At 43.6% G+C, this 20,446-nt stretch overlaps 1 protein-coding gene across 1 annotated transcript in view; it reads right to left on the bottom strand.

The window, feature by feature from the left end:
- The window catches only part of HIBADH (3-hydroxyisobutyrate dehydrogenase), a 502,228-nt gene that overhangs the window by 340,190 nt on the left and 141,592 nt on the right, over positions 1–20,446 (bottom strand). Inside the window, exon 3 of the mRNA XM_085631622.1 lies at positions 6,840–6,949. Coding sequence (XP_085487748.1) covers positions 6,840–6,949 — 110 coding nt within the window. The remainder of the gene's footprint in view (positions 1–6,839; positions 6,950–20,446) is intronic.

The following is a 20,446-nucleotide window of genomic DNA, read 5'->3' as shown; positions in this document are numbered from 1 at the left end:
ACCGGGGCAGGCGCCGATTGCTGTGCCTCCAATCTCGCTGCCCGTCGATTCCGCAGAGTCTTCTTCGAGCGGAACCGGGCGCAGGCCATACATTTTGACTCATCATGATCCGGTGAGAGACATTTGTTGCACACCGGATGGACATCGACGTGAGGGTATTTCGCATGGCATAAAGGACATCTCTTGAAAGGAGTCCTCGATTCCATCGTCGAGCGTTGATCGATGTTCGGACCGAAGCGGATCCGAAAAGCGTGAAGAAGTTACTAAAACACTAAATAAACTGGTCGATACCGAACGCGAACAATACCGACGAAATCTAAAGGCCTTTTGGCCATAAACTAAAGTTTCCGAACTTGAGCTAAGATAAGCACATCCGAACCCAATGGCGGAAAAAAACAATCTAAGGATGGAGAGGATGCCCATGCGCACTGTAGTCCAGGGGAGGAGCCACCTATCTCGTGATACTTCGAAGACTCTTCCAGGACAACAATGTGCAAACATCCGGATCCAACACTAGGCGGCGATCTATGCACAGATATGAATTCAGCAGCCCACATGCCTCGAACAGACTGTTGACTGTGCAAAAGCAGCCATGCAAGACAATCCAGATAAAGGGGGTTCAGCTAGAGTCATATCCCAGTTGTCCAATGTAAGGAAAACAAACTGAAATGAAAGAGGAAACCCTCGCCCCTCCGACCTGCATTAAGCATTGAAGCAGGATGTTGTGATCAAGCATATCAAAAAGAGGGAAGGAGAACCAACAGAATCAAGGTTACATCCTCACCATGATCCGTAGATTCTAAAATACCACCATCTACATCCAACACAGCCATTTAAGTTTCATATTGGGCAACCGAAGGATTGTGGATACTCAATTCGATTTTATTCATTTGTAGGCAACGTGATTCAAGAATCTTCAACTAGAACACTATAGCTGAAATGGACCTATAACTTTGAAGGCAATAAAGGTACCAAGATTGCTTTGTTCAGTACTGGAGTGATCCGGGACCTTCTCAAGACATTAAGAACAAACTATGAATTGACACAACTATCAAATGTACGTTTCTAGGATGCTGACCAACTCCTTGATCAAATAAGTAGTGTAGAGCAAGGATGAGTAGGATAGTAAGTAAAGCACAATACATCCCCACTTCTCAAATTATGTCATAATAGCCCTGAATTCTGTGTATTCCAGGGTTGCTCACAAAGCTTTTCTGGTAGGGTGGCGGAGCGGTGGCAAGACCCACAATTTGGTGTTTGGCAGAAGGACATGTACAGAAATGGCCACTCCACTCCACTCTCACACATGCAAAAAAAAAAATCATCTCTCTTTTATTGACCGTGGGGTTAAAAACAAATATGACTGTTTTTATAAGATTGTGGTTTATGTGTGAATAAACAAATGGAAAGACTTAAAAGCCACTTTATATGTGGTTAAGGGTTCTCTCCAGGAAATGTATGGGACAGCTAGCACAAAATGTATTTTAACTCCAGTCTGTAGCATAGTACAACATGAGAAGATAAATACTTTATAAAAAAGCTGTTTAATCTAAAAATAAAAATTGCCATTCCTCACATTCTTAGTAACAGGCGATGCCCACTGACAGGTAATGCCCACTGACAGGTAATGCCGGTTTCATTATGCATGCTCACAATTAACGACATTCTCTGCATGCCCAATAACATATTGGGCAACCCCCTTTGTAGCATCCACATGTCCAGAAAGAAGTAATCTCAGCCATCATAAGGCCAACTACAGATACGCACAGGGCCTCCAAAAGACGAGCAACATGTATGACCAGCCTCCAAAAGCCAAGAAACAGGGACTGTCCATCTCATCAGCACCAAAAGGAATGGCCAAACCCCAGTAACATGCATCTGCAGCTTCCACATAATTATTTTCACCTTCCACCTCTTCATCCTTCCACCTGTGCCACAACACAGAACTTAGTAGCACTTTCAGTAGGGGAGGTGAAGGAGGGTTGCAGTATGGGTGGCAGAATCCCAGCTGCAGCACTCGATGTGGTGAAACAAAAGAGAGCAAGTAGGTGCTACACACGGGTGAAATGCAGTGGGGGATTATAGTAACATCTGTAATGCAAGTGATAACTACTATCTGAGGACAGAGCAGTTAGAAGAGTAATCCAAAAGCAATATGTAACCTACACCTAGTACTTTGAGTAACAACCCGGGCACACACAGGCATCAAATATCTACCAGGGGAGGTGGGGTGGTGAGGGAGGGGGCTAAAGGGAAATACACACATTCAAAACTTAAAGCTGTATATAAAGTGTCAAAGGAGTACCATGTGGAAAGGGCGAATCGTGAGTTAAGGAATGATCATATAGTCTGTTGAGATTGCAATGTGCATTCCTTTAAAGGACATTAGCCCTCATACAACAGTCTGGTGGAAAGCTTCATCGTTGGCCTCCTCCTTACATACAAAGGCGTGTGCTACAACTGATGATTGGGGTGTTGTATAGGGAGTCCTATGAAGAAATTACTGTGTAGGGGCTGAGAGCAAGTAAAAATAAGAAGGGTAGAATGTCCTCAATGTTAAATATACAGAGATGTAAAACAGTCAGTTAAAATTAACTCTCAGGTGGACTTTGACTTTGCTTCTGTCCCCTGATGATTATAAGTAAAATATTAAGGGGCTAATTCAACCCTTGTTTAGTTCAACATGTTTCAGCCCCAAAAATATGTCTCTATGAAGGGTGCAGGGGGGCTTTCTTCAGGATCAACAAAAGCAGATTCTCCGTTTTGGAAGAATGCCACAATGGGCTAAATGTATAGGAAAAGGCCTAATACTTGAGCGTTTAGATCCTAAGAGCCACTGGATTCACCCATCAATATACACTGCTTGAGGAACAATCCATTTAGAGACCAAGCTTCTGCTTAAGTGATATGGTATATAAACTTTTTTTTTTTTTTTTATACAGCGCAAACTCGACCCAAAGGTATCAGAGCGCTTTACATGAGTACCAGTTGCGTTACAGACAGACACATACATTTTTGTTAGGCACGGGGAGATTAAGTGATTTGCCCAGAACCACAGAATCCCTGCCGAGACTCGATCGATCCATATCCCCTGGCAGTAAGGAACCAATGCATCACCTCCCTTGAGAGTAAATAACCAACACATTGCTTTGCTTTTCCTCAACTCCCCTGTGCCTGTTTTGTCTTTGAATTTTTACACATCCAAGGTACTTTGTACTAAAGGAAACTCATCCATAGATTTCTATTGACTGATCCCATTTATCCTTTGAAAAGTGATCTCTTTATTTGTATTTGTTAGATTTGTCATTTTTGTCTTGTTTTATTCCGATAAATATTGCCTATTATTCAAAACTGGTGTATCCTCATTTTGCAGTGTTTTCACTGTGTTACTGTGTGTATATGTACAAATGCTTTACACATTGACTCGGAGATAAGCCTGACTGCTCGTGCCAAGCTACCAAGGGGGTGAGCAGGGGTTATCTTAGCTGTGCGACTCCCTTACCCTGACTAGAGTGAATGTCCTTACTTGGACACGGTGCAAACCACTGCCAACTAGAGACCCCATTTCTAACAATCAGCAATCATTTTTGTTTTGGTCCAAAGCTATAGGTTTAAAATGCGATCTAACTGATTATCTATAGCCCTTATTGGTAAGCAAGGTGACCTATTCCAGGGCATTTTCATTAAAGCCGCTCTCAATAGACCCGTTGGCTTTGCCAGTGCTGGTTTATTAATGTGCAAAAACTTTCTGCCCAATTGACCACACTTTTGAGTGACATAGAATAAAAACTTGGAGGTGTGAAACAGGCCAAAGAGCTGGTGCTCCATGCGCTTATTCATGTGAAATTCTGCACCTCACTCTGCAACCACCAGCCCTAATTAATCAGAAATAGTTTTAAAACCTCCAGATAAATCAACTCTATTGTCCTAGACTAATTCTAACCTGATGCTTGTTCTCAAGTCATCTTTCCTTCATACAGTCTCTGCCACCATCTGACTGACTTCTTTACCAATAAAATACCCTCCATTTATTAGCATTTTGAAATGCAGCCTGTGCTTGAATCTCTTCCCTTCTTTAACCTTCCTTCCAAATCAACATACGGGACTTCTCTCCCAAAACGTTGTCTAATCTTGAATCAGTCACCATTTTCATATGCACAGTTTAATCTGGCTCCCCTCATGACCCCTATCCACATCATATTTTTAATCTGTACCTAGCTGTTGTGGGCCTAGCACTGACTGCAATTTTCAACTTATCCCTCGGCCTGGCTGAAGTTCCTTCTTTTGTAAGCACTCAAGTTATCCCCCTACTTAAAAGGTCATCTGCTAATCCTGAGGTCCTCTCAAACTATAGACCTATCTCCTTCTTGTCCTACCTTGCTAAAATCCTATTAAAATGGGGCAACACCCAAGTATCTAGCCACCTTGAAACTAAATAGTTCCTGGACCCTTCAAAATCTGAGTTTGGAACTTCTCACAATACGGAGACTGCTCTCCATGCCAATACTGATGACATCCGCAGGTCTTCTCAATCTCTCAGTGACATTGAACACGTTCTCTCATGTAATCCTTCTGAGACGAATATCAGACGCTACAAAATGGGGTTTTACCCTGCATGCCTTTGCCCCATGGGCATTACAACTAGTTGACCCTTACAACGCATTGTAATAGCATGCAGTGCCTCTACCCATCATGGGATGAGATAGATAGATTGATTGATATATATATATATATATCAATCTCAATCAAAGCAGGCAATGATTCTTTAGCCACACAGCGGTACTGCGTCGAGAAAACAAGCACAGAGTCGATGTGTGGATTTTCTCTTCTGATCACCAGATTCTACTTCCAAGGGCCCAGGAACTGGATTGGGCCCCACTTGGCAAGTCAGTGCTCTCAGCAGAAGAGCCCAGGCACTGGTAGGTGAAGTCTTCGATGGCCCCAAGACTTATTAACAGGAGGCGAGCACACACAAGCTCCTGGAGAACCTTAGAAGCAGGTTACAGAAAGCAAACGCCAGTCCTTTCACTCCCAGGACAGAAGCATCAAGTTAGCACAACAAAGCAACAGGCAGGTTGGCAGTCCCTCCTACAGCAGCCAGCTCTTCTTCCTGGTAGAATGTTCTCAGACCAGAAGTGTTATGATTTGAGAGTGCCTAAGGTCCAATACTTATACCCCTTTCTGCCTTTGTAGTAGGCAAACTTCAAAGGAAAGTATTTGTAGTGCAAAAGACTCAGCCTTTCCCTGACTTGGCGCTAAACACACTAACGGGGGTGGAGACAAATTTGTGTAAGGAAAGGCACAGCCCTATTCAGGTGTCAGTGATAACTCCTCCCACCTCCCTAGCTCAGAAAGGCCAATCAGTTTCCTTTGTGTGACTGTCTAGATTGAATGCACACAAATCCAACAGATAGGCAGGGGTACAGAATGGTTAAGCAAGAAAATGCCCAGTGGCATTTTCAAACATGCAATTTAAAAAAACAACTTCACCAAAAGATTTATTTTTAAATGAGTTCAGACACCCCAAACTCCAAAGCTCTATCTGCTCCCAATGGGAAATTACACTTAAAAGATATTGCAATAGTGAAAAATTAATTTGCTACATTTCCCTATTAGGACATGTAAAACACACCAGTACTTGTCCTACCTTTTAAATACATTGCACCCTGCCCATGGGGCTGCCTTGGGCCTACCTTAGGGCTGACTTACATGTAGTAAAGGGGAAGGATAGGGCCTGGCAAGTGGGTGCACTTGCCAGGTCGAAATGACAGTTTAAAACTGCACACACAGACCCCACAGAGTAAGGTCTGAGACAGGTTTGCAGGGCTACTCATGTGGGTGGCACAATCAGTAGTATTCGATTTACAGGCCCTGAGCACACCTGGTGCACTTTACTAGGGATTTCTTAGCGAGTCAAATATGCCAATCATGGACAAATCAATCCCCAATACTTTTTATATATGGGGCATATGCACTTTTGCACTGGTTAGTAGTGGTAAAGAGTCCTAAAGCTAACAAAAATAGATCAGAAAAAATAGGAGGAATAAGGCAAAAAGTTTGGGGATAACCCTCCAAAAAGGGTATGTCCAACAACGATGAAAAGGGACACTGTCTCTTTGAATACACAGGTTGATGGCTTGAAATTATAGTTGCACCCTTCTCCGCGACACCACTAGCATTTTCCAGATTTTAACTCTAAGTGGTACTGTATTGATTGCTTTCTGTGGTGCTTAAGTAAAATGGTTACAATTTTAAAAATTCAATTGGATTTTTGAATTTGCTGCAAAGAGATTCAAGAAATAATGCTCATTTATGCTCATAGACTAGACCCGTTTTATGCTGCATAAAATAGGCGACCATAGGTTTGTGAGACGGTATGGTGTAACTACAGTAGATCGCATATTTAAGAGGAATATTACACCCAGTAGATTGCTGATGGTTGAGAAAACTAAACTGGCTTCTCTTCAACAGTATAAATCATTCCAAAACAAATAGTCATTTCAATATTTTTATACCACAACTATTTTCAGTAGCAATATTTAAAAAACAAAAACATTTCAGACATACCAACTTTAGGAGCATTTTTCATGTTGTTGTGGAGTTTCGTATCGTGCAACACAAATATAAATGATAATTTAGGTGCCTTTAATAGACTCAGAGTACAGATCTTAAATAATACTCAAAGCAAAAAAATGAATGGGATTATTAGTGGACTTTGTTAATACTTGTCTGAAGCAGGTCACTAAAATGAGACTACAAGTCCGCGGGAGAGGAAGCTTGAGTAAATTTAGAAGGATGAGCAAACTACTGAGATTATTATCTTGAAAGTACATACTTACTTCAGAATTCCATTTGCCCCTGTATACACTTCAATTGCATTTGGGCTGGACGGAAGCATAGTAATAATCCGGTCTGATCTTTCCGCAACATCTGCTGGAGAATCTGTAATCTGCAGCAAAAGAAATTACATTTTCAAAATCTACAATTACCATAATAGATCGTAAGCATACCATCTTCATATACATTTGAAGGACGTTTCAGGTAAGTGCGAAATAAATATTGGAGATCAATTTGTGTAAGTTAAACTACCCATGCTATGTCATCCACCAAGTTTGAATGCCTCTGCTGTACTCCTCACACAGATCTCATTGCTGTTCAGAGCCTGGGGGAATCTAGCTAGGCTCACATGTTTGCACAAAGAAAAGTACAACAAATATTGTCATTTTGGATCAGTATCTGCTGCAACATCAGAGAAGACATTAACTATTCAGGTGAGGGAAGATATTTGTTAGCCCTAATCACACCAAACCATTGAGTATTTACTGATTCGGACTTCAGAATCCCTTTTTAGGTCTGGCATTAACCAACACATTTTGATTCAACTAAAATTATATGCACATTATACTTATTAAAATTGACTTTCAACCAGCCATCTTTATCCATTGGCATGTCGAGTCATTGACATTTTTCTTCCACCCACTAGAGCATACAATATGGGTTACTTGGTCAGCCCTCTTCAGAAAATGAAAAGATGCACTGTGAGTGATGACATTCTGCTCCTTCACAGGAGGACATCTTCACACAAAGTAGTTCTCTTCAGTGCCAGGGGTACTATGAATGTTTTGGAGCCTAAACGACTATGTTGGCTTTTAGGATTTTTTTCTTTTTTTTTATAATGGCAAAGGCTTGGCAGCTTCCCCATCAAGTTTTAAAAAAGGCATTACACAGCAAAACAAACATTGGGAAAGTCAAAGGAATGGCCACCATGCCATATCTATTGGTTTGCCAATGCTTGTTTAACTTTTGTTCACTCAACTTTAAATTACCTAGCTGGGGCACTAAATTGATTCACTGAATTCACACCATTAGCCACAGTCCACTTTTTTTCCTACAAGTTCACTGAAGCTGAACAGACAGACCCAGAAGATGCCACTCATTGTAAACCAGTGTTCGTCATGGTTAGAATAAAACATATATAAACCATAACAAGTGGAAGTTCATAAGAAAGCATGTATGTGTTACGAGCTGTAACTTTTCTCTGCCAATTCAGAAATAATAAAGCAATTGCCGATTGCCCATAGCCCACCTATCTACAATTGATAATCTTTATTTTTGGCTGCAATCCTAAATTGACAAAGGGGTTGAACTTACAAGAAACAGCTGCGTGATAATGCAGGTCATGCCATCACATTTCCATCCCAGATATAGTATTAAGACCCGCCTCAGACGCAGAGCAAACACTCTTTCTATAAAATGGAGAGTGGTTGTCAATGCATAGTCTGATGTTCTTTCCGATCAGAACAGAACTTCATCCTGTGAATTGCTACACCCATTGTGACCGTGACATAATTCATTATTGCTTCCTGTTGCCAGTAAATGCATCCAAGCCATATGTTGCAGATACTTAGTAAATGCAGTGCTTTTACTATAGGCTGTAGCATATACACACACATCTTCCCTAAAACTTCCAAAGGTCAATCTTAAATAAAATATCAAATATACATTTTGAGGGGAAGTGGCCTAAGGCCAATGGAGTAGGCCGCGTGAGCTCATTGCTTCGAGACCTGGTCCCACGGACGTCCCACAGCCAGCACCACAAGAGGGAGGATCATCAGAGGACGCAGCAGAGCAGGGGGGTTTTTCCGCCTACAGGGGTGGTTGTGTCTCTCTGCCTGAGGCAAGCCATCCTCCTGCTTGGGTCGGGCAGTGGGGGGCTAGGTAGCTGGCCCCATGGGGCCGGGTCCCTGGGATGTGGTCTGGTGGTTCGGTGTCATGCTCCCGAGTAAGGTTGCCCTGGTGAAGTGGACGCCCTCTGGAGGAGGCTGATGAGACCCCTATGGAGGTCGAGTGGGAGCCTATGTGCTGGGGGCAGCAAACGGGTCCTGCAGGTTACAACTGAGAAAATGGCTAGAAAATGGTGCTGCCTAAGACCCTGAAGATGGGGCCAGCTAAAGACCAACCCCGCCCAAAGAAAGGAGCTGCGCAATCAGGGATAGGCGGAGACTGACCAGCATCTAGAACCCCACACAGTGGCAATTTTGGCATCTATACGGGATACCAAAGCAACACTGGAATCCAAGATTGATGTAGTGGCACTCCACCTGGGGCACCTGCGAAGTGATCATAAGAAATTAGGACAGGTTGGGAGAGACTGAATCCGCGAGGTTCCAGCTAGAGTCCACAATCTTAGACCGTGATCAAAAGATTTGCACCATGCAGACTACCATCAAACAGTTGATGGAGAGGGTGGAGGATGCAGAGGGACGGATCCGGTGTAAGAATGTGTGGCTGGTGGGGTGCCGAAGCATTTGGAGTGCCTTAGTATGGAGCGGTTTGAAATGGCTGATGTGGACCATACTGGGGGGGTTGGTCCTCAACAATGTTTACAGTGGAGAGGGCATATAGGCTTCCAGGCAGGTAACAGGCGACAGATGCACCACCTAGGCCAATAGTGACCAGACTGTTGAACTACTGGGACCATATTCTGTATGTGGTATGCACTCAAACCCCCCTGGGAACTGGATGGTGGAACAGCGAGCATATACCCTGATAACACCACCACAGTTCAGCATCAAAAAGAAACCTATATAGCAGTTAAGCGCCAGCTGCAGAAACTTAATCTTAAATGTATTTTTTCCTGTGAAACTACGGGTCATTGGCAAAGGAAGGACCTACTTTTTTGGGTCGGGCAGAGGTGGCTAGAGGCAAGGGGCCACCACCTCTCTGATTCTCGAGAGAGGAACCGGCCTTCAGATTGACAGAGACAGAAACCAAGGCGTAGGCCCCACAGGTGGTTGTGGGCAGCCCAGACTACAGATTAGGCAAAGGCTGAGAGAGCCAAGGTTATGGCAGAAATATAACACCAATCTTTTAACTGTATCAGCAGGTGGGGAGCATTAGGAGCAGATTTAGAGGACACGGCGGACAATTCTGCGACCTCAGAGAAAGACCCAGAGGAGATAGCTCTACCGGTCGTCACTCCAACGACAGCATTTATCATTGAGTGAGTATTCAGGAGATCGATTGGGGCCCCCTCAAAGTGTACTGTTACGGTAGACTCTGGGAAGACCGTGGCAAGGATGGCCACATAGTCAGCGATCCACATATTCTCCGCTGGGCCACGGACCCCTGCTGCTATTTCTACATACAAGACTTGTTTTATTGCTTGAAATCATTTACCAGTTACATTGGTTGGGGCGACAGATGCCTCGAGCATTGTGGTGGCAGGTAGTTTTAGATCTGTGGCATGAGGCGGTTGGTGGGAGGAGGGCGGTTGGAGGCATACCAATTGGCATTCCAAGTATAGACACACCACGGTGAAACACCTAGCAGGCAGAGCATAATGCACAATGTATAATCTCTGGGACGACCTTTAAGATACTCTCCTTGAATGCTAATGGCCTGGGTAGCAAATTGTAGAGGGGGATTATGTGGAAATACTTAGTCAGATATGACCCACATATTATCCTGCTACAGGAAAACCATCTTTTGGGGGGGGGGGGGGGGGGGGGGGGGGAGACAACTGCAGGGTCCTACTCAATTGTAGGTACAAAGTACTGGTGCATGTGGGATTCTTAACAGGATCCAAGGAGGTGGGATTCTTGGTCTGTAAATCCTTACCGTTCATTACAGGTTACCCATTCATGGGTCAACAAGTTGGGGTGATAGCCGGCTGCGAGTGGGTGATTGAGCGGAGAGACCCTGTTACTTTCATTGTAGTACTTACTGCCAGGCCTATGACCGTGAGGCTGAGAAAGCTAAGGGGTGGATCACAGGGACCCTTTTACTTGTTGGTGGTGACATCAACTTAACATTACAGGGGGGATTGGACAGGGTGACGGCCTCAGGTGAGAGGCCAAGGGCAGACCTGTGCCTGGCCTTTTTCCTCGACTCTGTGGGGATGGTAGACTGGTGGAAAGAAAAACACCCTGGGGCACGGCAATACTCGTATACCTTCAACAATATGCGCTCACAGTCAAGGTTAGACTATTTTTTGGTGCCACGCCACCAGTTGCGAAGATTCGGTGACACCACTCTTCTGCTGCGAGGTATATCTGATTACTTGTCAGTGGTCACACACAAACTGACAGATCTACCAAGGTTAATGAGCGAATGGAAAGTCAACCCCTCAGAGTTGACCGATTGGAATACTAGAAATTGCTCATAGAGACCACAGAGCATTATTTTAAGGAGAACGTAGGTACCAACTCAGAAGTAGACCTCTGAGAGGCATAAAGAAAACCAGACCAACTGCAATAGTCTACTTCTATAAGGCAGTCACCACCCAAAAGCACTCCTAGATAACTTGCCTTATTTGCAATTCTTACGATTGTGCCACAATCGCAGTACCTTACATGACTATAACTCACAGGCACAACAGCTATCTGACAACCCTACGAAACAAGATAACCCTGCACATTGTGCCAGAACTGCCAATAAACGGGCACAAAACAATAGGGAGGCCCTTTTAGAACAAAACATAAGGCAACAAAAAGATGCACTGTGTAACTACATACAAACTTGAGTAACAGAATCCCCTAAATCATTAAGAAAAACAGGGGAATTCTTAAAATGGGTGACCTTACAATACCTCAACCCCGGTTTGCTTTCAAACATACTTCTAACATTAAGGATATGCTGATACACACGAAGCTACGCATGCCCTTAAGAACAGACCAGAGATCTCTCTGGGACCTACCACTGGTGAGGGGCCATTTCCCAGGTGGATCATGCACAGTTTGTGCCTTTACTGATATATGACCAAAGAGGTTCAATTGACAAGCACATTTACCTAGATATAGAAGATAATGATGATATGATTAGGAGATTTATAAAGTGAGTGTTCCGGCGCTGGCTTCAAGGCTATCTGCGTGGGCAAACAGTGACACTATTCCTGTTCAAACATCCAAGTTTTTATTTTTTTCTTTAAGACTGATGTCTAAGCTGTTGTGCATAGCTCCAAAGGAAGTTTACTTCAGGCAACTAAGCCGAGATAGGAGAAAGAACTGCCTACAATTCACGCTCGATAAATCTTTGGGATCTTAGCCAACCGACCGGTAGAAGCTCGGAGACTTCTAGAAGGAGCATACGCTTTAATCCTATCCCTGAGATAGCTTGCCCTGGTGGCCTGCAGTGCTTGGTGAACAAGGACAAGAGCTTTAAAAAAAAAAAACCTTTATTAGGAGTCAATGAAGAGCCTTCAAGTGAGAGGAAATAGGGGACCTTTGGGGGGTGGGGGGGGATTCAACAGAATTGGAGTGCTGAATTCTGGACAACATGCAGTTTAAGAAGATAATCTGGAAGACCAAGTATAAAGCATTTCCATAATGCAATCCAGCCGTTACATAGCCTGAATGCCAGTTTTTTTTCGCAGAGGAGAGCAAAGGAAGTAACTTTTTCAGAATCCATAGCAAACCAAAACAGATTCCTACCATCAATTGAATTTGTGGGTTGAAAAGACAGGGCCCTATCAAATTTGATGCCTACATTCTTAAATGTAACCTGTTGAGGGCCTGGGGATGGGGGTCATTTGGCCAAAAGGTCTGCCAGAACACTGGTGAGATAGAGCCAAATAATAATATCTGTCTTTTCGGCATTGCATTAAAAGTCATCCAATAGAACACAGTTGAGAGACATTCTTTAACGGCCTCCCCAGCAATGTCTTCTCTCTTTTCGCAGGTAAACAGCTGAGGGTCGTCAGCATAAGAAATCACTTTGGCTCCTAACTCCTCAGTTAACCAGGCTAGGGGTGTAAGGTAGACAAAGAAAAGAAAGTGCCTTTAATATGCTCCGAGACCTCCATCAGTGATGTCTGAGTACTGAACTTGGGTCTGAACCCAAACTGGCTCGGGCGTAGAGCATCATTAGTTTTAAGATATTGGGAGCGTTGATGGTTTCCCTAAAACATTTGAAAGAGCAAGAAGTAAGGAAATTGGTCTATATTCTCCTGAACACTTGGGTCAGCTGAAGACGTATATAAACTGTAATATCAGCAATTGTATATATTCATTGACATGCCCCTGCAACAAAAGATATATTGGTATGACCGCAGTGTTTGCGAGCACCTGGAAGTAGTATACTCGGTAAAAACATGCATCATGGAACACCGCAACAAAATTCGGTGCCAGAGAACCAACACCAAGGTGTGCACAGACTGTGCAACACTAGGACACTCAACCAATGATATACGGTGGACTGTTCGAGGCTCACCCACACATGAGCAAGAATGTTCTTTTTAGAAGAGAACAAAACTAGATTTTCAGCCTATCCACACATATGGGGGGGGATTGAACGAGGACATGTCATGGAATTAAATGAACCAATGAACACCTACGCTGACATGAATCTATAGGATCCTACAGTCTTTACTATGTCAATTGCCACGCACATATCTGCCATGGCCCTACACCCCTGTTAGTATTTTACACACAACTACATTGACTCGATGCGCCCCAATTTGTCCATTTTATTGAACAGGCACTTCCTGGCGGTATTGCCCTTAATATCATTATCAACCAACATTGGGATGAAGCATATTGAGAGGGACATCGTATCACTTGACACCTGCACATGCCTAGTTATTAAAACTATTTCTCTTTTTCAATCCCTTGTCTCTGCATCTAGTGGCACAGTTCATAATCCAATACCAATTCATGGCTCCATTGGGTCCACGATCTCCACTTGGGACTACCATTCCCATCTTTTCATCACCATTCGTGTAGTCCCCACCCCCCACAACCCCCTACTTCTAAGTACGCTCCGGGGAGTGGTATCAGTGACAGCATCGCCGGCCCTAGGGATGGTTCTTGACACAGAGGGGCCCAGCCACTACCCCTACCATGCTCAAGAGAGGTGCTGCCGCGAGCCGGCACCGCTGAGCCTTTTGTATGGCCCGCCCTTCTGACGCTACCCTATTGGCTTACACGGCAGGATCCTGCTCTAACATGGTGCAGTGTGTCCACATTCCGAGACTTGACTGGGCATGTGCAATTCTGAATATAAGACTTGCACACTGATCACCCAGCACTGCCGGGCACCGGGGTTTCATAGATTGACCATATCATTTCCCCCTATTCTCAGTTCTGGGGATTATGGAATACGAAATTACACTGTTTTGCCACTGCCAAGTTACACCAGACTGGTGCCGCAGTGTTTGCGAGCACCTGGGAGTAGTATACTCAGGAGCACTTGAAACCACATTTTTCTCCCCCTCTCATTCTCCCGAGCTGGCTGAGATAAAGTAGGTCATCCTGTGCTACCGTCACGATGCAGTGAGTATTTGGTTAGTGGTTTCTTCCACAGGTTTTGTACTATTGTGCAGAACTCCAGGACGAGTATGTCAAATTCTTGCATTGTTTTTATTCTTGATTTTTAGGACGCTAAATGAGCGTTAACTCTGCCTTCACTCAAGGAGGCTTGAGAGCCACCCTTCTTGGGTGATTTCCTTCTCCGTTGGCACAGTGTATGAAATCTTGTTGCCCGTCATGACCTTCCAGTGTGTCACTTGTTATGTGTGTCTTGACCTTTCACTCTGCAATTTGCACGTCCACTGATAACATGTTGATGATTTTTTTGCATGCTGCACCACATGAGTGTGTGTTCTTGATGATCCATACCAGTCATTCTATGTGAACTGATGTTTTATTTTCATTTCAGGTTGGATTTTTAAAAGACACACCACAATTCGGTTTCAATTGTGATTGGATTATCTTTGATACCAACCTGGATTTGGCAGACCAGGCAAGAAACATGTTGACCTTTGACTTTTTCGAGCTACCAGAGATCATGGTCTCTATTGTTAGCCAGAACGGTTTTTAATCAGATAAGTAGACTCACCCATTAAAACTTGCTTTAGAGAACTACATAGTCTATTTTAATACCACCACTCTGACGCACTTACACTTCATTACACTCATCTACACATTACGTCCCAACACCTCCACTTCACATAACGGCTTGGGAATAAAAAGAGCTCTGAAAAATAGCCCCTTTAAGGGTGCCTGTCGGGCATTGCAGAGCCAGCCGACAAGTAGCAAGCCCTATGATGAAGCATGACACCCAATTGGGTGTGTGAAGGCCCTAGATACTAAAGAAGCAGACCCCCTGCCTGTTCCTTTTCGACAATTGACTGGCAACATATTCTCTTTTCTACAACACTGCATACTCTGTTGATACAATTGAGGCATATAAGACAGTCAAAGGGGGCAGATGATCGGGAAGAGGAGGAAAATAGATGGGGAGTGCATGGAGTTAGAATAAAAATTTACCTTTTGTGAGAGGGAATATGTAGAATCTCCCTCCCCAAGCATGGCCCACATGATTGAGGGGACCAGGGAGGAACTGATGAGAAATCTCCAAAAGAAGGCAAGGAGCCACTTTAGACCATAAAACAAGGAAACTTATATGAGGTGGGCAAAAAAAGAGGGGAAGATCCTAGCATGATTAGTCAAAAAAGAACTGGGGCAAAGATGGACTCCGGGTATATTCAGTAAGGGGGTGAGATTGTAGCAACTACGATTGTTATAGCGACAGCATTTGCAACGCATCTGAGGGACCTCTACCGGAAAAATCGAGTCAAGGAGATAGATCAGGCATCGCTGACATTCTGGCCCCTCAACTCAGAACAGAGACAAACCGGGCTTTGGAAGAGGAGATCACAGAGCCGGAAATATCGGAGGCATTGATGCAGATGAAAAGGGGTAGATCTCCAGGCCCGATTGGCCTGCCGTCCAAATGTTTTTAAGTGTGCCAAGTCGCAAGTGGTGGGACCGCTCTGTGCTCTGTTTTACAGGGCAAAGAGGGACGCTCTGTTCCCTCTGGATATAAGGTGGGCGACAATTGTAATGATTCACAAAAGGGGAAGTCAGCACAGGACTACACCTCATATAGCGCAATTTCATTGTTAAACATCTAAACTAAGGTCCTAGCAAAAATATTTGCCAACATTTAGCTGCAAGTAGTTGACACTCTCGTGTCCCCGGATCAATCGGGCTTGATGACATTTAGGGTAACCAGGAACAACCTACACAGGCTGGCTAGATGCCTAGCACCGAGTGTGCGGATAGAAGAACCAGCAGTCCCACTGTTGCTGGATGCTAAAAAGGCATTTGACTTCCTACAGTGACCCTACCTGATGGGGATTTAAGGGCAGGGTGGGGTTTGGCCCAACTTTGGACGTGGGCGAGATTGCTGTGCACAGAGCCGGTGGCCAGGGTCAAGGGGAACAGGGAGAGTTTGGATTGGGCAGGGGCAACAGACATGGTTGCCCACGGTCAATGCATGCCACCGAGTGACCTGAACAATTGGCGGGAAGGGAAAACTAATGCTGGAAACCCCACTGTGAGAGCCGGACATCCTAACATGGCTGCTGGACATAGAGGGCCACGACGACTGGGCCACTAACTACGTGAGGTGGCCATACGAGCAGGGTTTCAATTAATTCAGTTAAAACTACTTCACAGAGCCTACATCTTGAGGACCCAGCTATAATATAAGGGTAGGTCAAACAATGATCTCGTCAAAGGGGCTGCCAACTGAAGGGAACCTTGATGCACACACTTTAGGCCTGCCTCAAAATCCAGGGCCTTAGGAGGGAGGTGGATCTCAGATTTTCATAGAAGTTATAGACTTTTTGCTGAACTTACTCCACGGCTAGTGACCCTGGGCATCTGGGGGGAACAAACCGTGGACCACTACACACAATTGTTTTGTAATTTTGCTCTGATGGTCGCACGTTATGTGATCAGATACTAGGGACGAGATGAGATCCCGCGACTGCAAGCCTGGGAAGCAAACTTGGATAGGCGCATGAGGGCAAAATAACTGGTATCAAGCACGAGATGCTCACAGAAGTTCAAAAAGGTATAGCGTCTCGGAGAGCCACAGTAGACACAGACCCTTGGGGTTTGAGAAGGGGTTTGGGGCGCAAACAGAGGAGAGTGCAGGGGGTTTATCTTGAGTGAAGCACAGAGCTTGCAAGCGTACAACAGTGGATGGAAGGCCTGTGAGCTGCCCAGTATGTGAATGTTACGTACAGCTGAACAGTAATAGGAATGTCCCATGAACTGAATGCCTCAGGCACCTGAATGCATGTGTCAGTTGCTACGATACTGGTTTCTGCATTCAAATTTAAATAAAAATATATTTGAAGAAAATATATATATTTTGAGAGGAGGGAAATGTGGAGAAGGTGTTCTTAACCTCAGTTCCACCCTTTTAGGTGCTTAATATCAGAGTTTAAGGTCATCAGCAGAAAGCAAGGATAACAATCTTCAGGCTATAATATTAAAGAAAGCTCACTGTGCATTACCCATGGTCTTTTGCCTGCAAGTCTTGCTCTTATTCCATGTCAGTACATTATGGACCAGAAGGCACAAACGTCTAGGTCAGAGGGGAAAGTAGAAGACTGATGAAGCATCGACACTGTTTAGTGGATACATGGTGGAGCAGTGAAACTCATCAACCCAGGAGCAGCTTAGGTGTGATGGGTAACATTTGCTTACTCTGTTTGCTCACCTCACACTATGTGCCCTGCAAATAACACAGCATCAAAAAACTAACATGAACAAAGGAGAAGGTGATTTTAGAGCTACAATCTATCCACGCTTAGTTACTTACAGCTGGGTCACCCTTGGAGAAAATCTGCCCATGATAACAAAGAGCCTAATTTATCAATATACTAAAGGTAGTATGGAAAACTTAGCCTCTATCGAAAAAGAAAGCACCACCATACAGTGAATATGTAGCAAAAGAGGTAAATGAAAGATCAAGGTTAAACTACATCAGGATAACACCTGCTACAGATCGTGAATTATTTTTAGTCTAATCATTAAGGTCATAATTCAAACTAAGATCACATCCACTCCTGCAGAGGTAATGCACTGCATGGCCAGCACATGATCAATACATCCGATGTGAAGCCAAATTACAAGAAAGAAGATGTGGGAACTTTTTACATTTGCTGCACTTTGAACAGGGTGTGACCCGCTCCCTGGCGAGTGTCTCTCGTCAATTTAACTTGGGCGTAGGTAGGAGATTGGAGTATGTATAACCTGTTGGCTTTACTTTTTAATTTTACAATTACCATGGACCTGTCACATGCCTAATGCCTTTTTATTTGTCTAGGCATACGTAACAGGCTACTTTACCCGTGGCCTTAATATGGGCCGCTGCGTCTTTGAACTTTGCTACCTTGGGATGTATCGGAATCATATTCTTTGATAAATATACATGCCTTACTGTGCATATACAGCATTTTAAGAGGAACTTGAACATCCCAACGAATTATTATTGAACAAAGGTATGCTCCATCATTAGCCAACTCATTCCTGTTTATTTGAAATGTCAACTGTTTTGGGTATCCTGGCTCATTTGATTTACATCTTTCTCTGGTTGTGTTGCGCCTTATGGCATCGTGAATTTCACGCTTTTTCTGGGCACAAGCATGTTTGAGACACGACCTGGCGCCCTTCTTATTAGATTTATCTACTGATTTCTTTGTATATTCATCTGTGTGCTTATTTTTTCTGTGTAATCTTTCGAGGTTTTGTCTGATCTATGTCTTTCAACCACATTACATCACGCTCCATTTTGGGGGTTCTCCCTAAAAGTCACTCAGGCCTTTTTAATTCGCCTCGTCGATGGGTGTGATTACACAGTGCATCACTTCTGTCTATGAAGGTATGAGTTTTCATTAGCAGTTCTGATTGGAACAGCCGCCTGCCACCATTTTGGTGGAGGAATTGTGCGTGGAGAAGGGCAAACCATTGGCCATGCACAGGTTCAATGATAAATGACTGGCCCCCGCTTTCTCTATTTCGCTTTTTCTATTTCCCTCTCTAGCGCTCCCCCCCCCCCCCTCTTGTAGCATGCCCCAAGAGACCTGTATCTGTCATTTGAGGGTTTTAAATTGTCATGATGGTTTGTGTTAGTCATATGTTTACATGGTGTCAGTTAATCTGCCGTCTAATATGTCTTTTCATAAAAGTACAGTCTGCCCCTTGGGAATTGTGCAATTTCAAATGTATATATGGTTGGTAGTCACCATGTGTATATATTCATATCCATTGGTATTTGTGTGTTTGTACATGTATATATGTAGGTTTGGTATTATACGTCTTTATTTATGTAGGTGTTGTTTACAGCGCTATTGAACTTCAAGTGTAAACTGAACGAAACGCGTTGGCTGGATGTTGTGCATTGCATTGGATTTGAATTGAATAAATAAAGGATTAAAAGGATTATTTGATTTTACGCTCATCTTTATTGACTGTGGACAACAAGTTTGATGGTGCATCATTCCAAGAATCTTGTTCTGCGTTACAGTTGCACCGAACGACGGCAGGTGCAGGAATTGTTGTGCACATCTGCATATAAAATATAAGAAATACAGAAAAAGAAACCGAATAGCGAAGTGCGGCTCTAATAGTCCGCCATCATGTGTGTTATACTATCTATGCATAAACTGTTTATGTATTAATAGAGTATATACATTTAATTTGTATGGCTAATATTGGCAACAAAACACAATCGGAAAAATGGGCACCAACTTCAGAGCTGGATTTTGAGGTGAGAAAAACATTTCCACAATCCTAAAAAGCACAGAATAAAATCTTGAAAGGTCCACTGTTAGGGGGAAGAGATAGCAGAATAAATATACAATGAATCTAAAAGAAAATAGCTGAGAATGAATATGTATGGAGGTGTGCATGTTGATTAATAGAGGCAGAATTATTGGCTTAACAACTGACCTTCCTAAATCAAAGGGATGTTCCATTGAGCAGTTAGAGCTATAACTGGGTCAAACAGACAAGGGCTTCAAGAGAGTACAGTCAGTATATGTGATCAAATAGACTAACAATAAAGATTAAGAATTCTCCTCTGAACTAGAAGTGTCACTATTCAAAAGGAAACAAAAGAACTACAATGGAAGTAAAACGCAAACTTGCTGCTTCATAAAATTTCTCTTGACCCAACCGTCCCCTATAACCTTCAACCTAAGTGCTTCAATGTATTTCCAATAAGCATTAACATTCCTTGATGCCCACTCCATCCTTGGTTCTCTCCAGTCCAGTTTTCCTGTGGCTTGTTCAAATGAAACTGCCAAGCCTCAGCCATAAGTCACCTTGAAGGTGATTGTCACAATGATTTACCTCATCTCTTCAGACCCATTATTCCGTCGGTCTCTCTGATCCTTTTCTCCAATACACCTCTACTCAGGCATATCTGTAAATTAGGCTCACTCTTCCACCTCTTAATCTCTTCAACATAGGGATCTTGCGAACCTCAGTCCTGGTCCCCCCCATTTATCTTCTGTAGTTACACGTCCCACCCTCAGCCATAATTTCTTGTTTTCACCTGTCCTATGAAGACATTTATAGCATTCTCTTCTTTTCATAACACCTCTGACATTTCCTCTATTAACTTATGGCGGTCTTCCACTTTATAT

The sequence above is a fragment of the Triturus cristatus genome, chromosome 10, assembly GCF_964204655.1.
Source record: "Triturus cristatus chromosome 10, aTriCri1.1, whole genome shotgun sequence".
Classification (NCBI taxonomy): Eukaryota; Metazoa; Chordata; class Amphibia; order Caudata; family Salamandridae; genus Triturus; species Triturus cristatus.
The sequence above is the reverse complement of the archived record's forward strand: the minus strand, read 5'-3'. Positions and strand labels throughout refer to the sequence as shown.